The sequence below is a fragment of the Bos indicus genome, chromosome 9 (genome assembly GCF_029378745.1).
Source record: "Bos indicus isolate NIAB-ARS_2022 breed Sahiwal x Tharparkar chromosome 9, NIAB-ARS_B.indTharparkar_mat_pri_1.0, whole genome shotgun sequence".
Lineage (NCBI taxonomy): Eukaryota > Metazoa > Chordata > Mammalia > Artiodactyla > Bovidae > Bos > Bos indicus.
Genome location: NC_091768.1, coordinates 96,865,259 through 96,882,407, shown reverse-complemented (window position 1 = coordinate 96,882,407; position 17,149 = coordinate 96,865,259). Strand labels below are relative to the sequence as shown.

Here is a 17,149-nt window from a genome sequence, read left to right as displayed (position 1 = left end):
CCCAGCCTCCGTCAGGACACACCTGGAGCCATGCCTTCTCCACTTAAAAGCCCACCAGCACTCCTCTGCCTACCCTGGAGTCTCTGCCAGAAGGCAAGTGGTAGTGGCTGACTCCGTTGCCACAGCAAGCTCTGAATAGAGAGCCTTTGCTTGTCCTCACCTGGGCTTCCCAGGGGTGCACTGGTAAAGAATCTGCCTGCTGATGCAGGAGACGTGAGTTTGATCCCTGGGGTGGCAAGATTCCCTGAAGGAGGAAATGGCAACCCACTCCAGCATTCTTGCCTGGGAAATCCCATGGACTGAGGAGCCTGGCTACAGTCCAGGGGGCTGCAAAGATTTGGACAGGACTGAGCGACTGAGCACGCACATACGCTTGTCCTCAGTTGCATTGTTTTTGTTCATTTCCACACGTGCTTATTTTAGCTTTTACAAAAATGAATTTTTCCCTCTAAAACTGAATTATTTCACCCTCTAAAATTAATATGAAGAAAATATGTGAATTTTTAAATTTAATTCTTGGTTATAGACAATTTTCTTCACACTGTATTCTTTTCTTGCTTGCCCTGGGTACATAAATTTGGCTTGTAGGTCCACCAACTTACTTCTAGTCCTATGAAAACCATGACCTGCTTGTTATTTTTATTCCTGAATCAGAGAAACCTAAATTCTGAGACTCCATCTTAAGGAAATCTCAGCTATAAACAAGGCGTCTTGATCACTTGCCATCATCTCTCGTTTCAACCAGAAGTCGACAGGCCTTTCCTTCAACTTCCAAATGAAGTTGTCTTTCTAGCAAGGTGAAGAATTTTTAGAGGAATTAATTCTGTTGGTCATATGCTAGACACTTTTTCTCTTTATTAAATGAGAGTAGTGATACAAAGAGATGAAAAGCTAGTGGCTGACCCAGGAACCACACACCTCACACAGCCCAGCTCGGCTCTACCTGTATTAAAGTGGAAGTCTGAGAGAAAGACAGGAGAGTTTATATGTATTTTTGCTGTGACTCGTTGGAAAAGACCCTGATGCTGGGAAAGATTGAAGGCAAAAGGACAGGGGGGCAGAAGAGGATGAGGTGGTTAGACAGCATCACTGACTCAATGGACGTGAACTTGAGCAAACTCTGGGGGATGGTGAAGGACAGAGGAGCCTGGGGTCCTACAGTCCACGGGGTCACACAGAGTCGGACAAGACTTAGCGACCGAACAAAACGCGCTGTGATGATATAGCTGTATTAATAGCACACTAAGCATTACGAGGGTCTTTCTCTGTGCAGGGCACAGAGGACTTTGGATTTACCACTAGCGAATCACTGAGTCCTTAAACTATGATGTTAAAGGCTCCCTAAAGGCTCAGTCTGCTCCCTATAGATGGGGACGTCTAGGTGGTGTCAGCCTGAGCTCCCCTCTCCCCGCTCCCTGAACCAATGTAAAACTCCTTATCACCATTGCACCTAATAAATTTAGTGTCTGTTGAAGATTAATGTCCAGATTCAAAAAATCATTATAAAGTAATTGATTTTTTAAGATACATGCATTTCAACCCATTTCAGTTATTTTTCTTTTTGTTTCGGTTATTCTTTTTGGTGCCCAAATTGTCCTGTTTTAGGCCAATATGGGAGCACTTTGGGGGCCTCTTTGCCCTTTCAGCATGACCAGCACTCTGTATTTTCTGACCTGGCAGAAAGTCCCAGTGCCTCATCTGAATTTCCTCCCCCTGATCTGGAATCAGTGGTCTTTCTCCCAAGGAGACACCCCTCCCTTTTAAATGCTGTACCCCGGCCCTGAGCCGAAGTCCCAGAAAAGTTAAGGTGTCCTGGCCCTTTCTCTTTAACCAGAACTCTTTGAACCTCAGGCATGACACTTTCAGCGGCAAAGTGCAGCTTTGCTGTGAACTACAAGCTCTGTTCCTGACACCTTTTTTTTTTTAATTGGCTTGGGATTAATTGATATTTGCATGATTTATTCCCTCTGAGCCTGGCACACACACCTGTGTATAAATCCCTGCCTAAGAATCAGATGAAGAGGATTAACAGGCAGCCTTGTCCTCAGTGCTCTGGATAAACAGTCGGAAGAAATAATAACTTGGTGGGATGAGGAGGAAATTGATCACTAATCCAACCCTTAAGAAAAAAAAAAAGTAAAAGCCAAGAATAATGGAAATGAAAATCTTAAAGATTCCTCTCTTCTCATTTTCCAGGGGCACCCAGGTTAACATTAAAGGGTATCCCTTGTGGCCAGACCAGACTCACGCTGTCTTTGAAGAGAGCAGTCCATTCTTAGTTGACTCACTCCGGGGGTTTAGTTAAGTGCCCACGAAAGTTCGATCATATCTGGACATTAGGAAGGTGTGTGTTTTGGCAAACAACACCGCGTGAAGGCTGAGCTGTCTGTTCACTCTCTTACCAGGCCTGTCCGAGCCTCAGGTTCAGCCTGACACAGAAGCCAAAGGCCAAAACTGAATTCTCTGCTCTATTTACATAACAAATTGTACAGCTTTGAAAACAAGTGGTGTCCCTGAGAAAGACTGTGAGATTAACTGTCTGGGTGTTTTGAAAATCACGTTTCCCTGCAGCTCTTTAAAGGAAGCCCGAGAAGTCAGCCAGCTGCCTTGCGGTTTGCTGTCAGGCAGGAGTCTTGCAGTTTAACACTCAAGGTCCAGGCTTTGTGTAGCCCCCAGAGCTGCACCCCCAACCCAATCCTAGGTGTGGAAGCTGAACTAAGAGGAAAGAGAAGGCGCCGTAGGCAGGAGGGACCCCCGAAACCTCAGTCACCTCCTCTTCCTGCCCTTCCTAAGAAGGCACCCTGATCTGATGGCCAGTCTGAGCCCACCTTCCTGGAGTTGAAGGGAATAAGCACAGAGCGTCATTTTGTGGGGGAAACAGACCCAATAAAGATAAACAAAGTCAGAGATTTCCTCAACACAGGAAGCACAAGGAGAGGACCCGTCAGCCCTCCCTTGGCAGGAGGGTTGACAGAGGAGTTGTCCACCTGGTGGGGTCAGCCCGCCCCTGCTTGAGCAGGCAGCACCCAGCTCTCCAGCACTCCAGGGACCCCACTCAGAGTGGTGTGCCAGGCCCTGGACTCCGCAAGTTAAAGGGAGAGAGAAACCAGAGCTCACCTTAGGGCCATTCCCGGTAGTGAGGAGAATAGATCTCCTGCTACCAGGGATTGGGGATGTTTACTCTGGAAAAGAGAATATTCTGAGGTCAAAGAAAGCCTTCTTCCAATATGGGAAGTTCTGCATAAGAAAGTTTTAACCTAACCTATCTGACCCCAAAGGAAAGAACAATGTCAAAGCATGTGGAAGGTTCTGGAAGATGACTCCTGATGCTGGATGAGAAAGATCTTTCCAGCAGTTGTTAAGGCCTAAACGCATGGTGGGCTTACCTGTACATGAAGGGAACCGGGCAGGACAAACATTTCTGAGGAACTGACGTATCAGACGGTGCTGTTCCAATGTCTGCTCAGGTCCTTCTTTCCAGAGGGCCTGAAAGGGAAAGTGTTAGTCGCTCAGTCATGTCCGACTCTTTGCGACCTCATGGACTGTAGCCCCCCAGGCCCCTCTGTCCATGGGATTCTCCAGGCAAGAATACGGGAAATGGGTAGCTGTTCCCTTCTCCAGGGGATCTTCTAGACCCAGGGATCGAACCTGGGGCTCCTGAATTGCAGGTGGATTCTGTATCAGCAGAGCCACCAGGGAAGCCCCCTGGGTCAGGGTTGGTCTCCTTCCGCTTTGGCCCATGTCTGCAGGTGGGCAGCCAGGCAGTGAAGAAGGGTGAGGCGCGTTCAGGACGGGGAGGGGATGGTGGGAAGGGGGAACGTGGAAGGGAGGGGTGAGCACGTCTTGTGGGCGAAGCTGATGGCCCAGGCCACGGCACTGGGGGGTCCCGAGTGGTCCTGCTCATAAGCTCTCTGACTCAGGCATAGTCACCAGCCTGCAAGTTAGGAACCAGCCCAAAGACACAGGTGCTCGAGGGCAAGGATGGGCACGGTCTGGAAGTGTGGACTCCCCTTCCGGTCCTGCCTGGTCTGGTGCCATCATTACCCCTGTGACCTGCCTGGAGAACACACAGCCCTCATCATCCCGAGATGACCTGCTGCCAATCTTCCTGGTCTTGGGTGGGCTCCAACTTACCTAGGGGGCACCACTGGCCGGAGCCACATCACCTTTTTCTCTCTACCAGGGGTCTACTGCCTACACGCTGGCTTGTCCCTGGGTAGGACTCACACTTCTAGGTGCCCACCGGTGCTCTGGTGGGGAGAGCTCAGAAGTCAGCCTGGGTGCACCTGGCCCTCCTGAGTGCTGTCAGAACAGAGCATCTGGGGACAGTGTTTATTTACATTTCAAAAGAACCTGATAAAAGATCAAGAAATACTTCCGACTCAGTACAATGAATCATCCGATTATACAGATTAAGTGATCCTTCAGCATGGGATTGTGTTAGCCTCGTGCCCCACACCTGGGTATGTAGGCACCCCCAGAAAGGAAGTGGTGGGGGCCCAAGAGACTCAGGCAGCAAGCGGGGAGTTACCCCATCGTCCTGTTCCCTCCTGCATTGTGTCTCTCCTGCTCAGGGCCCGTGTGACTTTGCTGCAGGGTCCGTCTGTCACCCTAGAGGATGGGTTTTATGGTGGCCATGCTGTGGGCTTTGCTTCTGTGCCCGTCCTTCAGTGGAAAAGTGTCACATGGCCAAAGTGTAAGTGATCTGAGGTCTTGCCTTCTCCTTATCTGCCCATGCACTGTAAGTAATTCACAGCGAGTTTCAACATCTTTTCTCCCAGGCAAGGAACATTCTTCTGGCCTCTCACCTGGTGCCCTCTGGCTCATGGAGTGAAGATCTGGTCTCTTGAAGTGGACTGTGTCAGACAAATCCAGGGTGCAGGGGTTTGTAAGAGGCAGTCAGGACCACCTCTGGCTCTCTGGGAGTGGAGTTGAGTTTTAGGACCTTGGTCACTTTTGAATTCACCCATTCTCATGTCACTGGGCTTCCCTTGAGGCTTAGCTGGTAAAGAATCTGCCTTCAATGTGGGAGACCTGGGTTCGATCCCTGGTATGGGAAGATCCCCTGGAGAAGGGAAAGGCTACCCACTTCAGTATTCTGGCCTGGAGAATTCCATGGCTGTATAGTCCATGGGGTTGCAAAGAGTCAGACACGACTGAGCAACTTTCACTTCACTTCACTTTATGTCACTTCCAGCAAATGACAGAAGGCAGGGGAGATGTGGGGACATCCTTGCCTTGGGTCTGATTCATCCTTAATTGACTGGCTGACATTTAGGAAGTCTGTAAACTGCTCTGACCCTCAGTGTCTTCTTCGTTAAATCAGGGGCACTCACGTCCACCCTGTGGAAACGATCTCCTTATTATAGGAAAGACTTGGCTTCTCAGAGGCTGCCTGGAGCAGAGCACATGCTCAGCAGACTGAGTGTCCTTCTTTCCTCCCTTCCTCCCCATCACGCTCTCTGCCACCTGACAGTCCTCCTCTGGTTTCCGCCATTGGCACCTGGGGTGAGAGAAGAGGCTGGACGTGGAGGAGGAAGACCAAAGCCCCAGCTGGCCCTGTTGGACTCCTGGGAGGAACCATAGGCCTCTCCGGTCTCCCTGAGTCACTCTCGGCAATGCACAAACCTCGATTGTAGAATGGAGGGGTCGCCTCAGGGAAGTGGAGTCTTGTTCTGATGGTTCTGGAGGCAAGAACCAGGTTAGCAGGTAGAGAGCGTGTGGACAGGCAGAGCGAAGACGGATCTGCCCATCAATAGCGAGCGTCGGGCAGGGAGGGTGGCAGCCCCCAAGGCCCGCGGGCTGTGCACTGAAGATCCCGTTGAGAGACCCACAGGTTTCACAGCAGTGAGACGAGGTGACCGCTGGTCCCTGCTAGCTGTTCTCAGCCGGGCAACCACGTCCAGGGTGCTCAGCATCCAGCATCCTTGTTCAGAGGACAAGATCACACTGCAGAACTGCAGGCAGCAACTCTTAAAGCGGTGCTTCATCTTACGGAGTTCTGGGGTTATTTAAGAGACAATGTGATTTGCGGCTAGCAGAAGACTGATTATATATGTGTATATATATGTATATATACATAACACACTTAAAAGAAAAGAAGGAGATGTCCATTGCGGTCATGATAAAGCTCCAACTTACTCCCAGGACTCTAGAGAGAGCAGGCCTGTGTTGGGGCTTCGCATGGTACTGGCTTGGGACCACTGGTGTTTCTGGCTTGTTGCTTCTCCAGCACCGGTCTGGGCCTATGTCACTTTCTGGGTCCAGAGGTGCCCTCTGGGTCTGCCTTCTCTCCAGTGTACAGCAACTCCTGGTGATTGTTTTACACAAATTTTCCAAGGGCTTTTGTTGTGCTCAGTGGGAAGAAAAAGTCCATCTACTGCATTTTCCTGGAAATGGAAGTTCAAGCCATGTTTTTCTTGCTCAGTATCACCTTATCTTTTTGCTGGTTGGTATTATTTTTCTGCTGTTTATGTTATTCATGGTTTTCTCTTCTTTATTTGAAAAATCCCTTTGCCTTTGGAGATCTCCTGAGCAAAGGACTAGAACTCGTCTCCAGATTCAGGCAACTGGCTGAGGCCTCATCTCCCTGGAAATCCTTCCCATCATCTATTATCCAAGACGGATGCAAGATGAGCCGTGGCCTCACAGGGCTGATGCTTTTAGGGCATGACAATTTATTCCCTCAGAAGCTGAGACCCCTGCTCACCATGGTCCAGTCCTGGCCTTGGCCACTTCGGGTACAGCCAGCAACTCAATTCAAGTCTCACTTCTGTTCTCTTTTCTCCTTTGAATGGGCTTCCCTGGTGGCTCAGTGATAAAGAATCCACCTGCCAATGCAGGAGACATGGGTTCCATCCCTGGGTCAGGAAAATCCCCTGGAGGAGGAAATGGCAACCCACTCCAGTACTCTTGCCTGGAAAAGTCCATGGACAGAGGAGGCTGGCAGGCTACAGTCCATGGGGTTGCAAAAGAGTTGGACAAGATTGAGTGACTGAGCACATCAAATAGTCAGTGGGTAGAACTGCATGATGAGCTTTGTGCTACAACTTTGTGCCAGAAATACTGCACCAGTTCTTGGTTCTAGAGTCTGAATCCACTCACTCAAACGGGAGTCAGTGATGGCAGGAGCCCCACCCCCAGCACGTCACCAGGAGCCTAACAGGACCCAGAGGAGGTAGACAGGGACCCCCCAGGCACCCACGTTCTGGCTTTGTTAAAAAAAAAAAATAAGATGTTTGCAGCTGCCTTGGGGAGAAGGACTTCTATGAGTCACTACTTTTAGACCCATGCTGTTCTAGCCACAGGAAAACAGACCCTAACAGAAAAAGAAGAAAGTAAACAAGATTAGATTTCTGGTGTTCTAATAGGCAGATATATCAAGAAGCCACCTTCCTAAAGTGGCAGCCGCCCACCGCAGTGAGGATCCTTCCATCCTCACCTGGGAAAGATGTCTGCCTGCTTCCCTTGCACTTGGATGCAGCCAGCGCCATCCTAAAGAGTACCCTCCACACCAATCACAGGCAGAAATAACAAATAAGACAAAAAGGCAGCAGAACAAGACCACACCTGCCTGCGTCTCCACTTGACCTACGTGTGGAGAGGACATGTTATTCTTTCCTCACAACCGGGTCAGGCAGTTGCAGGGTTCAAAGGCAGGAATGTCAAATTGTCCTTCTTGAAAGAGCAGGATGGGGAAATCCGGGAAAATCAGCAGAAGGCAGCCCCAGCAGGTGCCGAGTCACGGGCTGCGGGTGGTAGCGGAGTCCAGCGATCGAGTTCGCGAACCCCCCAGATCCAGACAAGAACTCTGGCCGGAGACTGTGACTCACGCCACACCCGGGGAGCACGGCCAAAATCCAGTTCGTTTCCCTACAACACCTTAGCGAAAAGGTCGGCTCTGTGGGTGAGATATGAATCTATTAATTTCCTGGACGCTCAGTTTACTAAGAGAAAGATTAACAGGGCTGTGATACGTGAAAGCTCTCGGATTTCTCCCCGTGGGGGACATAGGAAGGATCGATTGTGGGGTCGGGTGAGGGAGCTACCCGCACACACGGGGGGGATGCGACAGTAAATACAGCGACTCACCCGGGGATTCTTCCGGGGAGCAGCAGGGTTCAGGGGCCGGGGAAGCGCCTGGCTGGGAGCTGGTCCCACCAGCAGAGGTCTGGACCAGAGGCTGGTCCCCTTTCTAAAGTACACTCACTCTTTGACTTTTGGTCGGGGTTTTGCTGAGCTGGCTGCAGCCTCGCTCAGCGACGACCGAGCAGCGCAGGAAAGAACCTCGGGATCTCTCTGCCCGGAATCATGCCGACGGTGGACGACATCCTAGAGCACATCGGGGAATTCAACTTTTTCCAGAAACAAACGTTCTTCCTCCTCTGCCTGATCTCGGCCGCCTTCACCCCCATCTACGTGGGCATCGTCTTCCTGGGCTTCACCCCGGACCACCGCTGCCGGAGCCCCGGGGTGGCGGAGCTGAGCCGGCGATGCGGCTGGAGCCTGGCGGAGGAGCTCAACTACACGGTGCCGGGCCCGGGACCCGAGGGCCAGTGCCTCCGCTACGAGGTGGACTGGAACCAGAGCACCCTTGGCTGCCTGGACCCGCTGGCCAGCCTGGCTACCAATGGCAGCCCCCTGCCCCTGGGCCCCTGCGAGCAGGGCTGGGTGTACGACACGCCCGGCTCCTCCATCGTGACCGAGGTAGGTGACCGTGGGACTTAAAGAGATGGAGAAAACAAACAGCGCAGCTTTCCTTAAGGAAGAACCCGGGGAAGCCCAGACGTGGAGTCAAAGAATCTCATAAAATTCTTGTTTCCAACCGAAACATGCCGCCTCTTACTTGTCTAGAGCGTGAGTTAGTTGAAACTTCAAATTATGGCCATAATTATTCTAGTGTATGCAAGTATCAGTATAAGAAATAAACAAAAACATATCAGAATTCCTGGAAATAATGCCAGGAAAGGGGAAATTTCAAAGCCTCAGGCTGAATTTCTGGAAGCTGTACCCTCCATCTGCCGTCATATGAATGGACAGACACGCAACAGCTCGTAGAACTCACCTGATTGGGGCCTTACTGTGATACAATGTACTTTTCTCTCAATGGTTAACTTTCTTCTCTTTAGTTTGCTCAAAGTATGCATGTCAAACCATTTGGGGTTGGAGCTTTTGCTATGGTACTATAGTTTATTAAAAACCACACTTGACATTCCTACACGCCCTTCCCTGGTGGCTCAGAGGGTAAAGAATCTGCCTGCAGTGCAGGAGACCTGGGTTTGAGCCCTGGGTTGGGAAGATCCCCTGGAGAAGGAAATGGCAACCCAGTCCAGTATTCTCACTTAGAGAATTCCATGGACAGAGGAGACTGGCAGGCTACAGTCCATGGAGTCGCAAAAAGTCGGACACAACTGAGCACTAACACACACACACAGTTGACATACATCTGATTGTGAGGCCTCTTTTCCATAAAAAGGAAAAAAATGGAGGCTTGATGTTTAAAAAAAATTTATTGGAGTAGAGCCAATTTACAATATTGTGTTAGTTTCAAGTGTGCAGCAAAGTAAATCACTTATACATATATATACATTCACTCTTTAGATTTTTTTTCCCACATAGACTATTGGATAATATTGAGTAGAGTTCCCTGTGCTCTGTAGTAGGTTCCTGTTAGTTGTCTATTTTATATACAATAATGAGACATGATTTTATTGGAGGCAAAGGAAAATAAGGGGACAAGATTATTCTACAAAGAAAGCCAGGTGCTTGGCTTAACTTAAAAGGACCACTTGGACGATGTGAAGATACTCTGTCTGAACAGACATTTAGGTAGAAGAGCCTTTTCTAAGGATCTAAAGTAGTCTGACAGTTACATGAAACGTGAAGGATTGAAGATTTAACACCGTACAATTTTTAAGAGGCCTTACAACTTGGCTCATCTCACTCATTCATACAGAGATGAGGAAACTGAGGTCCAGGGCAGAGAAAAATTTTACCCCAGACAGTGAGAAGGCCTTCCCAGGTGGCTCAGGGGTAAAGACTCTGCCTCCCAATGAAGGAGACACAGGGGATGTGGGTTCAATCCCTAGGTAAGGAAGATCCCTTGGAGGAGAGAATGGCAACCCACTCCAGTATTCTTGCCTGGGAAATCCCACGGACAGAAGAGCCTGGCGGGCTACAGGCCACAAGGTTGCAAAGAGCTGGACATGACTGAGCCACTGAGCACACAACGCACACACAGAGAGAGAAAGTTAGTTTCAAGCCCTAGAAACCGCATCTCCCAAACTCCGGGCCGGCACTGGTGACTCCTACAGCACTGCCTCTTGTTCCAAATGAGAGCAAAGGCCACAGCCCTGAGCAAGATGCTAATTCCCCTACTTTAAAGAGACACCAAACTGCCCAACTTCCTTGAGGCAGCACTTGTAATGTGTCCACACACCTATTGCCTCTGTGCATTAAAATTAGAAAGAGGAATGGTTCGTGCACAAGTAATTACCTAATTTCAGCTGATTTAGCCAAAATCAAGTTTAGCCTGATGACATACCACCAGATAGAAAGCTAAACAGGCTGCAGGTCAAATCTTCAGGTTGTGTAAAGGAAATTAATGCAAGCAAGGAAAGAGTTGGGTTATTGTCATCCAGATACTCAGTGCAATACAAGGAGTGCCTCCCGCGTCCCCTGGGCTGAGTCGCACCTAACAGGACTTGTTTTCTTTCTCTCCCCACTCGGGACCCCTGCGGCCCCTCGCAGTTTAACCTAGTGTGTGCCGACTCCTGGATGCTGGACCTGTTTCAGTCGGCGGTGAATGTAGGATTTTTTATCGGTTCTATGAGTATCGGCTACATAGCAGACAGGTAAGTGTGCCACAGAAGTGGCAGAATTGAAACCCTCGGAGGAGAGCACCCGCCCCCGCTTGAATGCCCTCCTGCCCCACAGCACACCGGCCACGCTTCCCTGGATGGTCACGACAGTCTTAGAGTTCTCCTGCCACTCCGATAGCATGACCACTGTCTGTATTTTCTCATTCTGGGGGCTCATTGAAGGATGTTTCATCATCGGTAGCAGTGTTTCCGTGTGGGCTGTCCAGAAGCTGAGGGTGAGATGGGAGAGATGACAGATGAAAGATGACTGGATCCCTTTCGTAATCCCCACTCTTTCTTTGGCTTCCTGCCATCCCCCTGGTCATGCACCTTCGGGGCCTCTTCCCTCTTCCCTCTCAAGTCCCAGAGATGGATAGAATCTCACTATTGTTCTCACCTGAGCCCAAGGGGGTGCAGGATTCCTGAATCGGGGCCCCAGAGCCAGATGTAATTGTTGAGTTGGCCAGAAACTTCCTTTGTGTTTTCCCTTCTGATCTTACAGAAAACTTTGAATGAACCTTTTGGTTAACCCAATATATGTGTGGAAGTACAATATAACACTGAAAGGGAAGCAGGGTCTCCACACTGACAGAAGTAAATATTCGATTCCATGATGTCACGTCCCAAGAGATAAATGAAGGGAGACTTCTCCAGGTGGGGCGCATGGCCGGTGGTCCTCTCACTTGGGTCTGAATCTTCAGGAGCTTGGTTTCAGTGGCTTGTACCAATCCAGCTCTTCCTGGGTCTCTTATTTATCCATCGTTTTGTAATCCCACATTCACTGTGCTGAAAGTTGCTCATAATGTGCATCTTTACTCATTGATCTAATTGATCAATGATCAATTAGACATTGTTAGGAGTCCCCTAAAGAGAAAGGAAAAGGAGGGCTTCCCTGGTGGCTCAGGCAGTAGAGAATCTACCTGCAATGTAGGAGACCAAGGTTCTATCCCTGGGTCAGGAAGAGCCCCTGGAGAAGGGCATGCCAACCCACTCCAGTATTCTTGCCTGGAGAATCCCATGGACAGAGGAGCCTGGCGGGCTACAGCCTATGGGGTCACAAAGAGTTGGACATTACTGAGTGACTAACAAAGGGAAAGGAACAAAAAATCGGCTCTATACTTGGTGAGCACCTTAGCTAATTTGGCCATCAGAGCTATAATGTCTGGGTGTGTTTTGTACGCCAGGCAGTGTGAGCAACATTTTAAACAGTATCATCCTCTTAAATTGTTAGTCCGCTAGTGAGATAACACTGCATAACTGAGCAATGCCTATATAGTCTCATAACTTATTATAAACTACACGTTTAATTCTGAAATAAATGGTAAATATGGCTGCTGCCTTCTCCAACTCTATCTTTGGTACAGATAAACCCACACCTGTCAGTTTAATATGAAACGTAGGTGGGACATTTTGTCTGATGATACTGCGTTGTCTGTCTGGATTAAAACCAGCAAATGTGTTAAAGATGAATCAGGCTGGCTGAGTCAGTCACACCTCAGGGGCATCTGAATGTTCACGGCCAGGACTCCCTGTGGCCACAGGCGGGAGGGGAGTGACAGAGAGGGCACTAGGTCTGAGGCAGCCCCGGGCCTCGTGCCTCTTCTGGAACTGCCTGTGCACCTTCTTCCAGAGGCTCTTCTTGGGACTCTGTGTGGCGAAGAGGCTGGTGAGGTGCAGGGGACATTTGCTTTCACTAGTATTGCCACTGAACTGAGAGCGGTGGTTTGGAGATGACCCTTTAAGAAGGAAGAAGCACCCTAACGAGGGCGGTCCAGAGTCCACCCTGCTCCAGCGTGTGGCTTTTCGGGTCCCTGGCCCCTGGCTCCCTCTCCACTCCCGCCTGCACTGGAGAGAGCAGACTCTAACACTCAACTCGCCAGCACAGAAGTGAACAAACAGGTGACTGAGCTTCACAGTTGGTTAAATAAATGAGTTAATTATTCCCGTCCCACTCAGAGAGTAGGAACTGGGTTATAATTCTCTCCTGACGGTGCATTCCTGATTTACAATCCCTGGGTGATTATCCACCTTCTCAAATGACCTCATCATTTTGTTCCTTTTGTTGAAATCTCCTGTGTAAAGCTAATGAGTCATCATTCTTCCCCCCGCAAGCTGTGCACATCCCTTTATTTCTTTTTCTTAAACTGTCTGAAGTCTGGTTGGTTATTACCCCTTTCTCCTCTGCTGTGTGCAGATAAGGGTATGGAATGTGGTGACCGCCAGAGGGGTCCAATGAGGACGCTCTATTTTTGCACACTCAACACCTGTTTCTGCACAACTCTCAGGTTTTATACAATGGGACAAGAATCTCATGGGAACCCATTTGATGCTACAGATTAAACAAAATAGATTTCAATAAGGAATTTTAAAAATATGACCTGACAGCTGAAGGGGTGAGGAGTCTTTTAAGAGCTGCAGTGTCTTTTAGAAGCAAGCCAGGAACACCAAGCCAGACTTCTGAGGGTCAGCTTTGCAACCCTCCGGTGGGAGGGAGGGAGGAAATATGCTAGAGACTTTGGAAATGAGTCTTTCGTAACGTGTCCCATTTGTTTCATCATCCAAACCGCCTAAAGAACGATTGTGAGAATCACCTGATGTAAAAAAGTGATCGATCAGCGACTCCAGGGTTTTTACTCCAATAATCAATCATTTAATGTCAGGCTTGTAAATGTTTTATTTTATTTTTTTATTTTTGACCATGGGATCTTAGTCCCCTGACCAGGGATCAAACCCATGCCTCTTGCTTTGGATGGAAGGCAGAGTCTTAACCACTAGATTATCAGAGAAGTCCCATCAGGCTTATGAATGTTTAACAACTGACTCTCTAAAGGAGAAAGGCCTGACTTGTAGAGTTTGCCGATCTCCATGCTATCCATGCTCCCATGGTGGTCCATTTCAAGCTACCAAAGTGAGGTCATGGAACACAGAGTTGGAGAAATATGCACCATCCTATGGCATTTCCACCATACAAATATAACAACAAGATGTAAAAGACCTCATGAGCATAGATAAATACTCAAACATAGTAAAATAATTAGAAAGAGGTGGTTTGCATATTTACTACACTAGCTTTTAACGCAATTTACTTTAGAGTAAGTGTATACTTTCATTTTTCATAATGGTGCATTTAACACTCAGCTCACAAATTTTCTGAAAGTCTATCAGTCAGTTCTCGAGAGTCACCACTACGCCGTTCAAATTTCAAAATGGAACCAGATCCAAACAGAATCAGAGTCCCAGTGGGTTGCAGTCAAGCTCACCCAGCTCTGCAGAATCTTCCAAACCAAGCTGCCCCTACCTCCTATGCGCCAGTCATTGTACGTCATGGTGTGCTATATCTCACTAGGATCCTAACAGCCTTGAAGAAGGGAGTTATTGTCCACAGTTCGCACAGGAGGAGACTGAGGCTCAGTGAAATGAAAGCACGCTTCCCAAATGCTAACGTGCATGTCAACCACCTGGAGGGTTTGTTAGAATTACGATTCTGATCCAGTGGGTCTGGAGTGGGCCTGAGGATCTGCCTTTCAAACCACCCGCTGGCGATACTCATATCCCCAGGCCACAGTCGGAGTGGCAAGTAGCTAAAGGATTTACGAAGCCAGCGGTACAGGAGTCCACCCACTCCCTTTGATTTTCTCTCTTTCTTTCATTTAACCACTTAAGTGGTTCTATTGTAGGAGGGCAGGAAGGTGGGGATGTCTCAAACCAGTCTCCCGAACCTCCAGAATTTCTTCCAGCCCTGCCTTACTGTTTTAATCGCCTTGTGTCCATCTGTGAAATTGTCCCCTAGTGAACTGCATTAGTAGATTCGAGTTTCTGAAAGTTCCCACACTCTGAGTGTCAAATGGTGAATGCCCCCTCTCATCAGCCATGGGATTTTGTCACCTAGGGGAGCACGACTGGGGTGCTTTGTGGTCACCCAAGTCAACTTTGGAAGTTGAAGAAATCTCCTTTGAACACGTGCTTATAAATTCTTTGAGGATAAGTGAAGGGGGTTGGGTAGGAGAACGTGGAAAGAAAGGCTAAAACGTTGTGTTGAGTTGTGACTTTGGAAGGCTGTGGATAAAAAGGCTAAGAGGGTATACGTTTACAGTGGGGAACAGTTGACTGAGAATTCAAAAATGATGTAGTCAACACAGAGTTTTAAGAAGTTTGGCAATTTACATCAATTCCCAATGGGACTGCTTGATCTTTAAGTTTCAGATTTAAAGCATTAATAATACCCATAAGACAGCTCACAGGATAAGGCTCAGAATATTATCTATAGCCCTTGAGAAAAGAGCTAAAGGTCTTGACTGTGCTTAATGATGACATTGTTATTTAGTCTCCTTTGGCTGCTGTCCTTTGTTTCCGCATTTCTCACTTCTCTGATTGAACTCATTCTTTGACTAAAGTTTTATGCAGACAGGAGGCAGGGAGAGGGCATGGTGGTGTGGGGTGGGGGCAGGAAGCATACGGTCCTGTTCTGTTTCCGTAAAAGACAAGGTTAAGCCCAGGTTCCACGTTTTCCTCTACTCTGTACTGAGATACTCCCAGGTCCTTAAAGCAATGAAACCCAAGTCCCCATAATAAAATGTACAGGAGCTCTCCGGCTAGGGGACTCCACGACAAAGGCCTAAGGGACGGGAACACATGAGGTGAGGGCATAAACAACCGTTTCCATGGAGACACACAAATACCACGAAGTCCAAAGGCAGTGTTGAAAATGGATACGGAAATTCACCGAACACTGAGTTTTGTTTTTTCTAAAGCAAAAGCTCCTGGGTGGGCAGTTGAGTCTGTTCATGGAGAGGCCCAGCTCATGTGATGATGGAAGGCTTAGATAGGCCCTTGGGGCATTCAGGACCGGGGGGCTCGAAGAATCTCCCCTCCCTGAGTACCCTCCGCAGTGTGGGGCTGAGAGTTTCTGCAGCCCAGAAAGGGTCTCGCTGTTTACATATCGTGCCAACAGAACAGACCCAAAGTCAGGGATTCTCTTGGAGGGAGTCAGTCTGTACCTCTTGAATTTCCATCCTTCAGAGTTGACCCCCACTTTAGTTAGAGTTCCATAGCTTGTGTGAATTTTCTACAACCTTCGTGAATCTAATCTGATGCCATTCCCTCTCTTCGTTTTCTCTTCACAGGTTTGGCCGTAAGCTCTGCCTCTTGATTACAATCCTCATAAACGCTTCATCTGGAGTGCTCATGGCCATCTCCCCAAACTACACATGGATGCTAATTTTTCGCTTGATCCAAGGACTGGTCAGCAAAGCAGGCTGGTTAATAGGCTACATCCTGAGTAAGAACACTTGTGATTTTAGCTGTGGGAACAAAGGTTGGCTGGCAAAATAGTCAGTCTGGTGGGGGAAGCTACACAGAAAACTGGACTCAGCTTCCAGACAACGTTGAAAGATTTTTCTTTCTGTATCAAAAGAATTTCTAAAATCTTTTCACTAGACTCATTCTACATTCCTCCTAGAAAGAAAACAATGCAACAGGAATGCCATCCAAATTCTTGTATAATGCTTTAGGAATTTTTGTTTTCTGTACCCTAGGGTGTTCCATAGAGAGAAAATCGAGCCTACCAGGCTCTTCTGATTGTTGTTCTGTCACTAAGTCACGTCTGACTCTTTGCGACCCCATGGATTCCAGTACACCAGGCTTCCCTGTCCTTCACTATCTCCCAGAGCTTGCTCAAACTCATGTCCATTGAGTTGGTGATGCCATCCAACCATCTCATCCTCCGTCGTCCCCTTCTCCTCTTGTCCTCAATCTTCCCCAGCATCAGGGTCTTTTCCATCAAGTTGGCTCTTCAAATCAGGTGGCCAAAGAAGTAGAGCTTCTGCTTTGGTCCTTCTGATGGATATTCAGAGTTGATTTCCTTTAGGATTGACTGGTGTGAACCCCATGAACTTTAGTACCAGGCTCTACAGAGAGAATATTCAATGGGAAACATGCTAGATTTATAAGTGACTTTATTAGTTTGAGTACATCCACTCTAGCAAACCACAGTTATCCTCAAATTATATGCAAGGAAACTGAGGATGCAAGTACTGTGGTCAATCTCGGGCCCTCAGCAAGCCACTTGTGGGACCAGGAATATCATTTACATCCTACCCATTAGGAGCCAGAGCTATGCTTAAGCTCCATGGATTATAGGAGAATATTTGCATTATAACAGCAGGGCATCTTTAAAGTGATATTAAGAAGACTTACCACCACACTTAGATCTTGGGAATTCACTTCATCATTGCTTTTCTTTTGGGCACATTCAAGTAGCATCCACACAAAGGGAAACGGACTCTGAAATT

The 17,149-nt window shown here is 48.3% G+C and overlaps 1 protein-coding gene across 2 annotated transcripts in view; it reads left to right on the top strand.

Annotated features, from left to right (window-relative positions):
- Nucleotides 1-7,972: 7,972 nt before the first annotated feature.
- The window catches only part of LOC109564098 (solute carrier family 22 member 2), a 32,464-nt gene continuing 23,287 nt past the window's right edge, over nucleotides 7,973-17,149 (top strand). For both annotated transcript variants that reach the window (XM_070796488.1, XM_019967662.2), the window contains exons 1-3: nucleotides 7,973-8,706; nucleotides 10,750-10,853; nucleotides 15,983-16,137. In XM_070796488.1, the coding sequence (XP_070652589.1) occupies nucleotides 8,311-8,706; nucleotides 10,750-10,853; nucleotides 15,983-16,137 (655 nt within the window). In that variant the 5' untranslated portion in view covers nucleotides 7,973-8,310. The remainder of the gene's footprint in view (nucleotides 8,707-10,749; nucleotides 10,854-15,982; nucleotides 16,138-17,149) is intronic.